The 16,587-nt window shown below is 43.3% G+C and overlaps 1 protein-coding gene across 1 annotated transcript in view; it reads right to left on the reverse strand.

Annotated features, from left to right (window-relative positions):
- Window positions 1–16,587, reverse strand: part of LOC309671260 (AF4/FMR2 family member 1-like) — a gene marked incomplete at its 5' end in the record, with an annotated part of 40,569 nt that overhangs the window by 15,002 nt on the left and 8,980 nt on the right. Inside the window, 5 exons of the mRNA XM_082482466.1 lie at window positions 3,152–3,243; window positions 5,819–6,103; window positions 10,012–10,174; window positions 11,609–11,646; window positions 11,778–11,832. Of these exons, the coding sequence (XP_082338592.1) occupies window positions 3,152–3,243; window positions 5,819–6,103; window positions 10,012–10,174; window positions 11,609–11,646; window positions 11,778–11,832 (633 nt within the window). The remainder of the gene's footprint in view (window positions 1–3,151; window positions 3,244–5,818; window positions 6,104–10,011; window positions 10,175–11,608; window positions 11,647–11,777; window positions 11,833–16,587) is intronic.

The raw sequence follows: 16,587 nt of genomic DNA on the forward strand, positions 1-16,587 counted from the left end.
TAATAACAGCAACTAAAATCCCTGGGACAAATCACACAACAAGGCAAATGAATTGCAGCACTGACTCTCTCTCCCCATTATGCTAGAAGATATCTTCTATGGTCAGAAATACTCACCCTGACACTTGATCCTGTATATGCTTTGACCGAGTTTAACTGAGTTGTTCCTTTAAGACTTGCCAGCTCACCCACACAACACTTATAAAGTTGAGAGGATTCAAGTGAGAGAGACTTAAAATGCTGTGCTTTATAATGGCAGAGGCTATCACATTTAATAACACGGTGGCATATCAGTTTTGTGATCATCCGGAGTTAGGATTACCAGGGAACTCTGGCAGCTTTAAGCAGCACCAGATAGCTCTAAACCTTGTTTCTCTACTGCTCACTTACATCGTTTTTATCCAGCTTCTCAAAGTTTCGAGGAAAACACCGAACAGTGGATCCCAACTCATGGATTGCAACATCAGAAGAGCAGGAAATTAAGTTAAACCCAGTGAGAAGACCGAAGCATGACATTGCACATCTTGCTTCATTCTGCTGTGCACAGGACAGTCCTCTCCGGCCTTCCACAACCCACTTTTCCCATGGTACAGTCCCTACTCACTGCACACATGCTCCCCAGCTTCCCTACCTTGGTACAGCTCTCTCCCCAAAAACGCATCCTTATCCTTCCCACTCTGCAAGCCAGAACACGGCTAAAAGGGGTGCTCATTTTCACTGAGCAAAAGGGAGGAGTGAACCCCAGAATTAAAGCCCTTCTGTATCCCTTCATACAACTAAATGTTAGCCCCAAAGTCTCAGTGCTTTAAGAGCACGTCAATGTTTTCTCTGCAGAAAAGCAGTTTAGTCGTATTGTCAGGACACAAACCTCAACGCTACATACCAATCCAATACCTCCAATTCAAGCAACAAGCAAGCAGGAATTGATCGCAGTGCCCCGTGACTGATGCATGAGCCTCCCCTCTCAGGGACACTGCCCATTTGAAGACATGCTCCTAGAAGCATTAGCTCTAGCAAAGAGCTAGCCAAAATGCTGGCAGTACACTGGTATGCAAATTATGGGTTAAGTTTCAGGAGACGTACCAGAAGCACTGCAAATGCTATGCTGAATAAATGAGAAATTCCTGGCCATGAAGGCCATCTGAAATTCCACAGTTTCATGATTCAAAAGGCATGCTGGCTGTGTGTCCATTAGGTCACATACAAAAAAGACAAAGACAACGAGATGATTTTGGTGGAAAAGGGAAATGCTCCCTACCCTTACTCACCTATACATACAACTCTGTTTTCTGGATTGGGCTTTGTGCGTTTCACCCATATACAAATTTGGGCCAGTCACTGCAAAAAGCTTATTGGCTCTGCATCATGTTGGTTTAGTTAGAGAAAGGGGGAGCTGCACACCTATGTGCTTCTGAAGCATCCCAGTTTAGCAGCCTCACACGGCAGCAAGGGAAGAAACCAGAGTTCTGCAATGTCCATCACATCCACCTCTGTGTTGTCAAGCTGGGAGAAGACAGGTCCCACCTAGCACAGACACCGTGTGCACCAGCAGCCAGCCGATAAGTACAATTCAAAGCCTGTCACTGGTGACAGCAAAAGCAGCTGAGGGAGCAGACAGTATCAGCATTGACACATGACTTTTTTCTTTCATCAGAACCTGTCCAATTAAGAAAACAGCAACAATCACCAAGTCGAAATTTATGGACATTCAGTTACACTTAGCAGAATATCCTTTCCCAAGAGGCTGCCAGAACTCTCTCTGCTCAGTCATGGGAACGAGAGTCATGACTTCAGGGCTACACTTTCAGCTATTTCACCTGTTTGCGGCAAGAATCTGATCAAGCAACTCAACTTGTCTGCACCTCGGTTTCTCTGTGTGCAAAACGCGTTCACCTCATCTTCTCACCTTACAAAGGCTAAGAGCTTTAAATGCATGTGAAGTACCACGAATCTGACAAAAAGCTTTCTGCTGCTTCTCATGCAGTGAGAGCACAAACTTCCCCAAAATAAGTATGACAGCAGAACCCAGAATGAGGAAGACATGGGCAAAGAAAAAGAAGTTCGTAGTATCATAGAATGGGTTGGGTCGGAAAGGACTTTTAAGGATCATTTAGTCCAACTCCCTTTTTAAAACCATTTTAAGGCTAATTCCATTTCTCATGAAAGCAGAAATAACTGATGCTTGAACTCTTAAGTCTTACTCACCTAGAATCACAGAATAGTTTGGGTTGAAAGGGACCTTTAAAGGTCATCTAGTCGACACTTTCCCCCTCTCCCCCCGGCAGGGACATCTTCAACCAGAGACATCTTCAACCATCTTCAACCTCTTGCCATCCCCTGAAACCCCTAAACTATCATGCAGAACAAGCACATGCTACTCCCCACAGAACAGCTGCCACCTCCCAGATCATCTAGGGCAATCATCTGCTGACAGATTACCACCATGGTAGTTTGCAGAAGGGAAAATGACTCCTGCATCCCGCAGGCAGGCAGTCTACCACACTGTTTGTAACTCAAGCAATGTAAAATTCTTTTGCACTGATTTGTTTCCTGCATCTGGTCTGAAAGACAGCAGTGCAAATGGTTGCCTACCAGCTTAGAAGGAAAAGCAGTATGGGCATAACTGGCAACTAAACTTCTTGCAGCATAAACAGATTTTTTGAGCTATGCGTAATACATGGATCAGAGCACGCAGCAACATAAGCTGCAGGATGGACAAGTTCATGTTTAAAATAGTAAAGTCTTCATTCCCATCTCAACTGTTGGAAATCAAGGCAAATGCAACAACATTCAACGCTTTTGCAGCACTGTAAACCAAGTATGGGAAGACAACAAGCCACTGAAACATCAGCTTATGCTTGAATGATTAGAACCATAATCCTCAGCGTTAAGAAGACAGAGGAAGATAGATAAGTGACACCCAACCTTCACATCTGCAACAAATAAAAAGGTGAATAAATTATATTCCCATAGCCACATGTTTGGTTCCAGGATGTAAAGACAAATCTGCAGCAGATTAAGTTTCAGAAGACACATTAAGTTATAAGCAAACTCACAAGCATAAGCACAGGAGATACAGTTCCTCGCCTTAACCTTTTTGAGAAAGACTCAGCTTTATGCATCTTTTTGCCATCCCACCACTGTATACTCACTTCAATTTATGGGAGTCTTTGTTAGCTGAAGACTGCAATGGTTTTGTTTCTTTTTCTGATTTCATTTTCTTCCTATCAATCTCCTTCTCCACTTCCCTCTAACAGGAAGAAAGGAAAAAAAAAAAAAAGAAAAAAAAAAGAAAATCACTCAGGTTTTGAATGTGCAGGTAAAGTACAGACGAACACATCTAAGTTTGACTGATTCTGGTTAAAAAAAAAAAGAAAATATAAGATACTGGAACTGACAAAGTGGAAACCCAGAGCACAGCGGATATAGATTTCAGGCTCACTGACAAGTATCCTAAAATGATATTATCTACTTTTGCTTGGACAGATTAATTATTTTGTAGTTGCAGGGATGGAAACGCAAAACCTCTTGTTGCCAACAGTAATCAAAATTAAGGCACATCCATTGCTGAAAAATAGCATTTCATCTGTTCTGGATGGTTGTGTTTTTTTTTTTCTCCTACTCAGTATGAATTGTACAGAAATGTATTCAGATTCCTCCTGGCAAAGTCATGAACTGCAAGCAATTGTGTTTTGTGATAGGCCTTATCAAAGGGAAGGAAAAAACTGCATTCACAGGAGAGTTCGATCACTCAGATTTCCAAGATGCACAGGGGCTTTTGGTTTCTACAACAAGAGTCTGATACCAGAAGAACAGGAACCATTAAGGCAGAGAGGTAATAAATAATACTTTTAAATTGCACTCGATAGATCTTAACAATACAAAGCATCCTCATCTGCTTACCTGAATCAAAAACTTCAGAATAATTTGCTACAAGCCAAGAAAATGTAAAAGAAACTACACTGATAAGTCAGCGTTACCCATAGTGCGCCTGGTGGCAGCCAAAAGCATTGCAGGACTTTCTGTCTCTCTCTCTCTCGAGTACATCCAGGTTTACGTCACTGTGGTGGTGCTCAGTGGGTTATGCTCAGCACAGAGTCTACCTCTGGCAGCGTGCTCAGGGCAAGCCTCAAGCACCTAGATCACGTCCTTAAACTGTTTCCCAGGTTGAGCTCCACAGTGCCGCAAAAGATGTCTGACAGCTGCACCTGACCAAACTGGCTGTGATGAAGCCTGAGCCTCCAAGGACACTGATGCATGCTGATATAATACAGATGTTGAGTCTCTTAGGAGGGTTTTCCTGCAATCAGATACTCAGGCTGCAAGGGAAGACACGTCTAGTATCAAATAGCTCCTCTCTTGGCTCTTTGAGACAACAGAAGCAGCAACAGATTTACTGCCTGTTCACCTTTCTCTTGCTGCTCTGCAGGAGGGGGACTGCCGGGGTCTCTCAAGTTTCTTCACCATTTTCCTGCTCTTCCCCACAACTATGGGAAGCTCAGAAAATGACAAGACTAAAGGAAACCCACGTGGGAACCAAGGTAATTCACCCACACATGCTAAGCCACCTGCTCTGTGAGGAGGACCAAAAAGTTACACAGGCACTGAAACGTCCACAGTGAATACCCATTCACCTTAACACCTGCAGCCAACTCTCTGTGCAGCTGAACCAGCTGGCTGGAAGTATATCCACAGTCCCCTTTGGCAGTTAGCTTTCAAAAACACTCATGAGCTGCTACCATCGCAGTTAAATAAAGGTCTGTCTTGGAATTCAGGGGAAAGCAACTATTATAGCTGAAGGACTCTACAAATCCCCTTAGTGGATACACGCATCTTTTAAGCATTAGCATTGCTGCTAGCACCACAGCAGCTCCAGGAAAACCAAAGACATTTTCTACATATTTATCCAAGTGCTGAGATCCAAAGCAGGGTTTAGTGATGGTTGTTACTATCAGTGAACCTGGTTCAGTCAAAAGTCTGCATTTATGGAAAAGTAAAAGGCACGGGGCTGCTGCCATCACCCCTAGTAATAACACAGTTTACATCTGCAGAATTCAGTCCTCTTTGCATAAGCAAGCCTTCACAACTGTTTCATGGAAATAAATAATTCCACACAGGAAAAGACTACGCTACTCAGACTGTGGTTGCGTGACTAAAGGCAGCAGAAGGTGCATACATGGACAAAACCAAAAACCACAGACCAGGGTGGCCTGGGTCAATTGTCCCTGTGGGCACCCCCACAAACTGCAGGCAAGGTGCTCTCCCACAACAGACACTCAATGGGTAGCACAGATGACTCCACAGTCTGGAAGGTGCTTCAGATACTATGCTGCTTTTCAAGGAGTTGCAGGGGGAGGGGGAACTGCAGCCCTACAAAGCTCTGCTTGGGCTGAAAGCAGAGAAACCCACAAATGCTCCCAGCAGGCTGGCCAGCTGCATGCTGTGACACAGCCTGCTGCCCAAAGGTCCTCTCTGACATAGGAGGGCTGAGGTTTTGGTGTCTGAGAAAATTAGTATTTCAAGAAAACACAGAAAAAAATGTTTTAAACCACCAAAGCATTTGTTAGACAGCTTACAAGGCTTTTCATTTGCTCAGCAGGGGATTTGTGATCAACAAGAAACATCTGTGGAAAGTTTTGGTACGCATTCCCTTTAGAAGTTTGATAGCACCTTTATAGGAGGAGCATAATGGGTGCACTCCCAACCTATGAAGCAGAAATGAACTCTCCGCACGGGTTTTTCAAACACCACCTTGGCCCTTGTACAAACCCACCTCCCCCTCCACCCCTCACCTTCCTCTTTTGAGGAAGACAAGTCTGCCTGAGCGAGGGCTCCTCGGTGCGCACAGGAGACTTCTGGCAGTTGTGTTTGGTTGGCAGATGAGTGTCCTGAGGAGCCCTGGCTGCTCGGCCGGAGCTTTTGTGATGAGGCTCCCTTGGCTCAGCGTGCTGGTGGGAAGAATTGCTGCTGATGCCATCGCCCTGCTCCTGGCCCTCCTCACATCCATCCCCATGGGCGATTTCGCTGAGACTTGGCACTGCTGGTGGGTTCACCTTGGTCAGCCAGTTGTTGAGCTGCCACTTATTAGAAGTTGGTGGGTCAGGCTGCAGACAAAAAGAGAAAAGAAGGATGCAACACTGATGCCTTTATGGGCTATTTCCATCCTAGCACTGCTTATCAGAACCCAGTAAAATTTCCTCCTTATTGTTAAAAAAGGCGTGAAAGTGAAAGACCGTGAGACAGTGAGGATGCTCTAGTATGTGCACATGAACACTTACTTCAGGAACACAGACCTCGTTTTTGCACAGGATCAAATATGTTGCACAGCACTCCTGGTTCTCTGCTAGCCCTACCTGTCATCCAGTAAGAGAGTAGTCTACATGAAAGCTTCATTTTGGTTTGCCACTAACCAACATTGTTGCACAATCAGACAACGTCTAAAAAAAGCAGCAATTGTAAAAACGGTTTAGGTGCTGTCCTCACAATGCTTTTGGAAAGTTATTTGCACACAGCAAAACGGACAAGGGGCTGTGCCAGCTATCACATCTCATTGAAGTTTGACAGGTAGGCTGTCAGGCTCCTGTGGTTTAACCAAAAGAAAACCATTTACCATAAGAAATTGTATGGCTACCGCATCAAGTCCAGCCTCTTCTGAGTCCTCTGCCTACACAACTTAACACTTGCTTCCCTCTGGGTCAAGCAAGGCATGAGCAATGACCAAGGTCTGAAGGCCTCTGGAGTCACAGTTTAGGGCTGGGCTGGCCACTAAATGAATGACAGATGTTTTCTATTAACCCCTCTCCCTTCCCAGAAGAGAGAAAGGAGAGAGGATAAGGGAGAAAGACTTACGGCTTGAAAAAAAACCCTAAACCAGCTTTAATGAAATATTAACAATAAAAAGAAAATATAATAATATTAATAAGAAAATAATGAAATATATACAAATATATATAAACCCAATATCGAGCTCCCAGGATGACAATCACGTCACCAGCCAGCACTGGGGAAATCCCAGACTGGACTCAGCAGCAGACAGGAACTGGGTGCAGGAACACACAGATCAGGATCAAAGGCAGAACAGACAGAGTCCTCCTCCGACTCCAGCCACTGAAGAAAAGGGAACTTGAGCCCTTGCTCCCTCAGCTTTATAATGAGCATGAGGCAGATGGGATGGAATACCCCGCTGGTCAGTTTTGGGTCATCTGTCCTGTCCGCTCCTGCCCGCTCTTCTGCTTCCAACTCGGTACATAACAAAGTTAGCTAACCCTGGTTGATACAGAGATAAGTATAAGCAAAAGCCTCTCGGCATACTATTCCTTGGTACTAACTATAAGCATCAGACTTTTTGATTGCCAGAAGCAGACACTGTCTGAAAAACATACCATTAATTTCAGAGAGTGCATTCAGTTAGACCAGACTAAACTGAAAAGGAAAATTATTGAAAAGGAACATTAGTTTTGTTCTATCTCAAACCAGGACACACGGTCAGATAACGTAATGTGGTCGCTACAAGCCCTGCTTAACCTAACAGGAGTCTGACAAATTACGAGAAAAAGAGCAGAGAGATGATCAGAGGGCTGGAGCACCTCTCCTATGAAGACAGGCTGAGAGAGGTGAGGTTGTTCAGCCTGGAGAAAAGAAAGCTCTGGGGAGACCTTATAGCAGCCTTTCAGTATCTAAAGGGGGCCTACAAGAAAGACGGGGAGGAACTTTTTAGGAGGGCATGTAGCGATAGGATGAAGGGGAATGGCTTTAAACTGGAAGAAGTTAGATTTAGATTAGATATTAGGAATAAAGTTTTCACTTTGAGGGTGGAAGGCACTGGAACAGGTTGCCCAGATAAGTCGTGGAAGCTCCATCCCTGGAGGTGTTCAAGGCCAGGGTGGATGGGGCTTTGAGCAACCTGGTCTAGTGGGAGGTGTCCCTGCCTATGGCAGGTGGATTGGAACTAGATGATCTTCAAGGTCCCTTCCAACCTAAGCCATTCTATGATTCTATGAAAAGCAAACCCAACTAACCCTAAAAAAAGACAACAGAAACTGCAAAGCAGGAGCATTATTCTCTGGGGCCTGTTCTGAAAACACCACGTATGGGTCAGCATCACTTAAATGTGTAGCTCATTATTTGGGCACCATCATGGCACAGTTACACTCCTGCCCTTACCGATTCTCCCCAGTCACAACTCTCCCTTCTCAGAAGTCCCACAACTCTTCCCCAAAAAGAGAAAGCCTGAAAGGTTTTCCAAGACTAATGAATCCCTTCTACCACAATTTTCTTCTCTATCCAGACTCAACTCACTGTAGAACATGTGGATAAACAAAACATGTCTTCAACTGTGTTTCAGAGAGTCAATCTAGAAACCTGGTTTAAAAACCAGTTTGGTTTTACCTTGGGGTTGTAAGAAAAATTAAACCACAAATTCCATTATAGTTTTCAGACAACACAAATCAGCTTTGTTTTCATTAGAATTTTAACTCATTAGCCACCAAAGAGCATTTTTTTAATTTAAACACTATACAAACGTGGCCAAAATACTTAGCAAGCTTCAGTTAAAATACTTAGCAAACTTCAGTTCATAATGTAGGTAGCTAGCAGACAGTGGCATACTCTGATCCTTTTCTAGCACCTTCTACCATTGGTTACCTTGTTTGTGATCTACACCATCATACGGGCTTTCCTTAGGTTTTCCAAACACAAAGAATAGTAAGAGACTTCAAAAAAAAAAAAAAAAAAGAAAGGAGGAACTATTGCCTATAGGTCTTAAAGTCTGTGCTTTTGCATGTGAAGAACTGACTATAAACAAATGGGCCATGTGCAATAATTTGCTCCTTGAGCACCATGGATGAACAGTTTGCTGAATAAAAAAGGATAAGATGGTCAATGGCAAATAGCTAGGATTTCACTAGAGCGAGAAGGATCTTGCAATCCAGTATTTTCAAAACAAAGCAGGCAGGATTGGGTAAAAGAGTAGAAGTATAATATCTGTTTCCTTCCAAAGACAACCGCATTGCAGAAGGCAAACTCCGTAACTGAACTGCTGGAAGGTGAAGTGTATTAGATATGAGAAGAAAAGCTATGCCTTCTCAAAACTTGTTTTCTGCACATAAAATTCTCCCTTTCATGTGCTTCTAAAGCAAAAGAAAGGAAAGCTAGGGCTAGGGGAGGGAGGAGAAATAAATTACAAGGTTTCTGGGCTTTGTGAAAGTACCTCAAAACCGTCAGCAACTTAATTTACACCAGCTGTGGTTCATAAGATATAACCATGCAGTTCCCACTGGCCTGAGAATGTTCGGCAAGCTGGAGGAACTGTTTGAAACCATGGGACATGAGCACTTCTCCAGCAGATTTTTAAAAAATGCACGGTCTCCATTATGAAACTTTACGGCACCAAGTTCTGTTTGTCTGCTTTTCCCAATAAAAGCCTCAGAAATGCCAGTGAAGCACTATCTGAGGCAAATTAAACAGTAGGAAGTCTAAGCATATTCCAGCCCTTCCTGCAGGTCTGATCACTTCAGCTGCGATCTGGGAGAAGCTGAATCTGTCATTCACACACAGGAGCTGCAGGGAGGCAGCGGCTCTTCTTCACATATCAGGAAATTGGTCTCACCCTCAACCAGCCCACAGCCTCAGCACTCAGAAAACCTGCATGGGCAGAGGTGCACCCCAAACATCCCAGACAAGCCGTGCTTCTCATCTGTGCCTTACTTGTGTCTCCCCAGCGATGACACTAATTCCTCCAGGAGTGCTAGACAACGATGCCAAAGTAGAAGGGGGAACACTTCAAGGTTAGGCACGTAAAAGTCTAATTACGCTGTTACTAAGGATTATTTAATTGACAAACTCTAGAAGGGAAGCAAAGGGCAAAAAAGTCTGATGATGAAGCAAAGATGTCAAGGGGACACATGAATGATGACGTTATTTCAGGTCTCCTGTCCTGACTGCATTCAGGCAGCAGAGAGTCTGAAGCAAGAGGCTGTATTAAGCAGCCTCTACATTTTATTTTAATATTCACCTCAGGCGCTGACGCTCTCGCAGGGTCGTTTGCTTCACTGTCACTGGAGGTGCTCTCTGAGGTGGTCTCCGAGTCTGAAGAGCTGTCAGAGTCACTGGTGCTCCCTGACTCCGAGCTGCTGGAATGTGCTGATGCCACACTCTTGGGCTGGGACTGTAGGGCACTGCTAGACCACCATGAGCTAACATTAGAAAGCAGCATGGGCGAAGGTTACTTATTATATTGACACGGCAAGATTCAAAAGTAAAACTGAAACCCCATGTTTTGGCAGTGAGCGGAGATGGGAGAAGGCCAAAGGAATACATTGCCATACCCAAAAGATAAAGCACCGGAATAAAAAACCTCTGGAAATAATAAAACCTTCAACTCCAACCCAGTCAGACAAATACATAAGCAGGACATCACTGCTACACTATGAAGCAGCATTTAGCCAACCAAAGTTTAAAAAACAACTGAAACTGACAAGTGCTTTTCTGACAGCCCCAACCCTCAAAAGAAAAACTTCCAATAAAGGCTAACAAGATGGAAACACACATTCCAGGATGGTTTCTCTTTTTTGTATTCTCCCCTTCACCTTTTCACTTCATCTGTGTTACTTGGTCAAGGTGCTGTAACTGTTTCGTTAACAGCCATGTCAAGCAGCGGCTTTTTTTCAACACCCTCCCCTACTCAAAAGTGTTTTCCTCCAGCACTGACAATGGGAATGAATAGAAGTGAGGGAGAGCCACGACTTTGATGCACAGCTTCTTTTTGCTTTGAAATGGGCTTACAAAATCAAAATGTTGGGTTTTTTTTTATTTTTTTTACTTTGAAAACTGTTTCCCATATCAGCATCAACACGCTTGTATTACTTGGAGGCAAGCTCCTTGCTGATCCAGACTGATATCAAGAGAACACTCTATTTCAAGAGCTTGCAGAGACGCAGAAATCATGCCAAGAATCGGCATGCCCTTCTGCATGTCTGACTTTGTCGACCATTACCCTGTGCTTGAAGAATACAGATATCAAGCCAAAAATGTCTGTCAGTGCTCTCCTGTAGGAAAAATTCTGGGCTTCTCCACCTTTCTTCCTCTAATGCTGGCATGTGGCTGTTGAGTCTACCTTGAATATTGCTTCTGACTAACAATACATGGCAGGAGCTGCTTACAATCAGCTGCCTTATCAGGGAGCTGAAACAGCCTCAATGAGTCTACTTAACCGTTTCCTGTTCTTCACTCACTTGGCTGTTTTGGGCCTCCTTCCAAACTAAAACTGGATTCACATCCATCACTACTACAACTGAAAATCCCATTAGCTCCAGCGTGATCTACATACACAGTGGTGGACGGGAAGAGGAGAAAAAAAAGAGAACAGCTGGGGAAATAAAATTATGGCTCACAGGCAAAATCCAGCATGACTGGATTACTCAGTTCCAATTGGAGCTTTCTGTAAAACCCCCCACAAGCCAATTTTCAAAAGCAGCTTCAGGCAGCTAGAAACAAAAGCCTGTGTCTACAAGAGAAACCAGGAACCCTTACCTATCTACCCCATATACAAAAAGTAGTTTTGGTTTTCCTCCTTATTTGGTCTAGCTAGTAGTTTGGGAACAAACCTGTACCTTGGAGGAGCAAGTGAAGAAGGTGGCTTTTCAACAACCTGTTTTGTTCACAAAAACAAAGAGGAGAGGGGGAGGAAAGGTTAGCGTAAGGAACTCGGAGCAACGCAACAAGTTGTGGTGATTTAAAGGGATGTCTGTGTGCCTAGTGTATAAAACATCTAAAACTGACTTGGTCGTCACCACTCTCTTCACTATCACTGAGCTGCAGGTCGTCCTGGAGCATTCTGAAAGACAACCAGAAGATAAATATCAGCCAAGGCAGACACATTTTCAAGCAGCAGACACTGAAAAAGACTTGGTTTGCACTTGCCAAAACAAACCAACCTCCCACATCCTTTTTGAACATTTGGCATGCTCAATCTGCTAAACCCTCTCACTACCCGAATGAATGATAAAACGACAACACACAACCTCAACGTTTTACTGTGCTTTCCAGTCGATCTCAGGAGCTGCGCAATTGGAGGTCAGTGTCATCGGCTGCCATCTACAGGCAACTGAGACAAAGTTCTACGAGGGCAGTGCTCCTCAACAACGGTTACCTAGCACACTAACACAGAGAAGAAAAGTTACCTAGGCACTAAGACCGCAAGGTGGCGTGGAAGAAATCTATCTGCTCCTTGTACAGCAAGAAATTAGCACGCTATTAGCCTCCACTGGCTCCCCAAGGGGCAGAAAGCATCGTCTTTGCACCAGAAACTGTGCGTGTTCACACTCTGAGGGCCTGTGAATATTTCTTCTGTCACAGGAGTTCTCTTTTTGCTGCTGAAGTTTCCTATCGCACATACATAAGTAAATGCCAAGGTCAAGCCTTTCTCCTATTTCTTCTCTACACAATGAACTTCACACTTGTGCACATCTCAGCAGTAACCATAACATTGAGCAGTTCAGATACTCAAAGTGGTTTACGAGTTGGGAGGCACAAACTCTTTTTTACTATTGCTAGAGTAGAGAGCAGGCTGCCCGCAAATGTTTCCAAAAAGCCTAATTTAGTCCTCTACCTGCAGGTGCTAACTACTGCTGGCAATTTCAATGCATTACCGAGGTCCTTAAAAGGCTGGAAGGGAAGGATTTGTGGGGAGGGACCCAAAGTTCTCCCAAACTGTTATCCCCCACTTTGGCAATCATGCAGGCACCCCCAAAAGGAGTCGGAAAGCAGACAGGCAAAACTCTTGTTATTCAAGTGTACGGTGGTTCAAATCTTGAAACTAGCTGGAGACTGACTCCTCAACCCAGAGAGTTACACAAGTGTCCAAAAACTGGATAAAACGCTTAGGAACCGAGACAGGGGTTCTAATCAATCAGGTCAAAACTCTGCTTATTTCAGCCTCATTTCAATCTAAGGGCTCTCTGTGAGAAATAAGAAAAATAAGCCTCCAACCCTTCATGACAACACATTTTATAGCATGAAAACAAATATGAAAGATCCCCAGCGAACCACATCACCTTGGAAAAGTGGGGAGAGAGTGTTCCTGGTGCTTGTTAGGAGAAGGAAAACTACAGAAACCTTCACACTCTTTTAAGCCTTCATTTCAAATTACGAACAAAGCGAAAAAGATTTATGGCCCTGTGGGTCACCTCTAATGACCCTGAGCAGTTTGCTTTTATGATTCCATGACAAAAGAGAAGTAAAAACTTTGAATAAAAAAGTGATTCCCTTATTTAAGTACTATCCCCACTACCTAGATAAATTCTTTTACACTCATACCAAAGCAGTTGACATGCATGGAGATACTTTCATTGGAATAGGACCGTGTTTACAGTTGAAGCTGGCACGATCTCAAAACAAATAATTCCACAAACCAGAAGGGACGAATCTACTCTTGCCCATGGAGCAGGACAGCATGAAGAAACCCCAAAGGTCTCCTTGTCTACCAGTACGGAGCCAACCCCTCCTGCATAGGTGACACCTCCTGCAAAGGTACTGACCCACAGTCCCCAAGTACCTCTCTCTGATGCAGAAGAGGCTCTCAGTGCCACAAAGGCGCTGTCTGATTACACTCATGATGACCTACGCGCTTTCTTTGTTCAGGCATTTTGCCTTTGCCATTCCCCTGTGACTATCCTCCTCCATCTCCCAGCCTCCACTGCCTCAGTTCCTCACACACCTTCTCAGTGGAAGTCACCTCTTCCCTCTTCTTTAGAGGGACAGGAATCACTATGAGACACCACCTTGGAAAATGAGGCCCCCGAATTTCCTACAGAAGGCAAATGGCATGCAGTCTGCAGCAATCCTGCCTGTGCCAACTTCGCACGTGGGCTAGAGCTGAAGCTCACCGCTAGTCCACTGAGGCATAAATAGGAAAAAAGGAAGGGTAGCAACAATACAGCCACTCTCCACACTTCTGGGCAGTTTGGCAAATGTCTGTTGGCATCTCAATGAATTGTTGTTTTTTTTTTCCCCCCAACCCATTAGGGAAAGTAATCCTTCAAAGGTGATAATGAACAAACTTCCAGGGATGCTAAAAAGTTCTGAAAATGTTTTCATTTTTTGTTTTGCCTTAAGAATTGTGGATTACAGATGCATTTCTTTTAGAGGTTAAGAGAATAATGCAAGGAAACTCTATCTAGATCTTCAGCATAAAAGAACATCGCAACTACTTAAGTTCAATTTAGGTTCAAGGAAGGAAGAACACTAAAACTTTAAATGAGTCATACTTCTACAAGGATAGACAAAACCAGTTTCCCCAAAACAAGGTTTCAACAAATTGTTAAATAGCCTAGTTAAAGAAAATAAATCTGCTTTAATAATTTTAATGCTTTAATTAGCTCAGGAGTTAATAGATGCCGAGTTTTCATTCGCAGGACCTGTTCATTTGCAGCTTATATACACACCATCAATCTCCCTGTAAAGCTATTTAAAAAGAGCTCTTTTAGCGAGAAGCAGCACTAAAATTAACATCACTTGCCAAACAACCCCACTGAAAGCACAGGCTGGTCCCTCTCTGCCAGCCAGGTTAAAGATGCATCACCAAGAATGAGCTTGGCATCTCCCCTCTTAAAAGAAGGGCTGCTTCCATTCCAGTGTAGCCAGGTGCTAACTTCGGGGCTCTATTCAAGAATGAAAGCCATCTGGGAAACCCTTGCATGCTCTGTAAAGCTGAATGCTTAATTTGGGCACACAGAGGCACTGGGATTTCAACTTCTAATTAACCAGCACAAACGCTGTTTGTTTTCAGCCAGCTACACTTTGTAATGCAAGCTACTCTAGGCAGCTGAATTTTCAGACAGTCACGTGTGCGTTAAACAGCAAAGAAAACAAGCCCTGTTGTGCAAATGAAACCAAAAACAAAACAAAAAAGAAGGGACGCATGAGTTCGAGGGAAAGATGTAGAGGAAGTTCTTGGGCAAATCTTGCTTAATTCCATTTGGGACGTAAACCTAAACCACCCTGTTCCTCCTGCTTCAACTGCCGTCGTCGATTGTGGGTATGCATGTCCCTGGGCAGATGAGTGCTGGCTCTGAAGTACCCAGAAGGACGCCGAGCAGAGAGGGGATGTTGGCTAAGGACAGAGCTATGTACCATGCCATATTTACAATTCTGGACCTTTGGGCTAAGAAAGGAGTATTTTCAGATTCTTGTTTACAGTGAAAGCCTCTTCTCTCTCTGCCACCTGGAAAACTGCCTACAGTTCTAGGGGGATTTTTACAAGCAGCTGAGAACAGTTGAAATAAAGATGATGGTTGTAGGGTAGCTGAGGAGGAAGGCAGAGCCTGCTGCAGTTGAAACTAGTATTTTTAATACTGCAGTGAAAATTGCCAGAAATTGTTCAGGAGGAGCAAGCTGGGGTGGAAGAAGGAGGAGTAAAATAAAGAATGGATTAAGGGAGTAGCTGATTGCTCCCAGTGAGGGCGGGCTCCTCTGCATGATGCTGGAACAGTATAAAAAGGGTTGTTTTACAGATCTTACAGAGATTGAATGCAAAATTCTACAATCTCAAACAAGATGGAGAGATGCTCTTCCTCTTAGTTGTGACTAGCCCAGTTTGGGGGTTTTTTAATTAAATTGTTCACGATAAGGAAAAGGAAAACAAATGGAGTAAGCTTTGTGGTCTGTAGTTTGCAGCCTTCCATGGAACATGAGATCTTTATATATCACATGGACTGATAAGCATTTAATGGTTCAGCAATTGCCTTGCCCAGGGACGCCTTAGCTTTCCAGACATGGAAAGATTTCTATTTGTTACTCAGGGCTATCAATGCTGCCAATTTGGCCAGGTTAATCCTGAAAGACTAATGTCAGCCCACACAAAACTACCTTCAAGCAATTTCTGTAATTAACCTAATTAATAGATAATTATTAACCTAATTAATTATTAACCTACAAGGACAGTACCAAGTTATTTTATCCACCAACTTAAAATTTTCTATTGGACCGATTCATTTATTAGTTGGCACTCCTTCCTAGCCTTGTAAAGCTTTTGCAGTGATTACGCATAAACATCTTAGACTGAGACTCAAATTCTAAGAAGCTTTCTTCTGAAAGAAAACGTAACATGATAGGAAAAAGAATAACTAGATAAAGAAAAGTAGAAATATATTTAAAATACTATTTAAAAAAGCTCTAGAAACTTCATCTTCACCCCACTTTGCAACAGGCTAACATTCTTAGAATATAAATAGAGGTTTTTAGAAAGTCAACATTTAAGTTTTTGCCTGTTTGTTTGCTTTTAAAAATGAAAACAGAATTAAGACAACACTTTTTAGAAAACTTTTCCTTGCACAATTGCAGAAAGTTCTATCATACAATTGCTTTAAAATTTCACCCCTAGTTTTCACAGTTTTGGTAGCTGTAGCTTTACGAGCCCCCACAAGCTTCAAAATTATATGCAGAACAGATCAGATTCATTTTGTATCCCTTATCGTTTATGTCAGTTTAATAAATTATTAGTAGTTTGAATAGCACTAAGTGTGACAAGATATTATGTAGCCACAGCTACATAATATTAAATAATATTAGAAGAGAAAAAAACCTTAAATCA

This window comes from Vanellus vanellus (genome assembly GCF_965231255.1).
Source record: "Vanellus vanellus genome assembly, chromosome: 4".
Taxonomy (NCBI): domain Eukaryota; kingdom Metazoa; phylum Chordata; class Aves; order Charadriiformes; family Charadriidae; genus Vanellus; species Vanellus vanellus.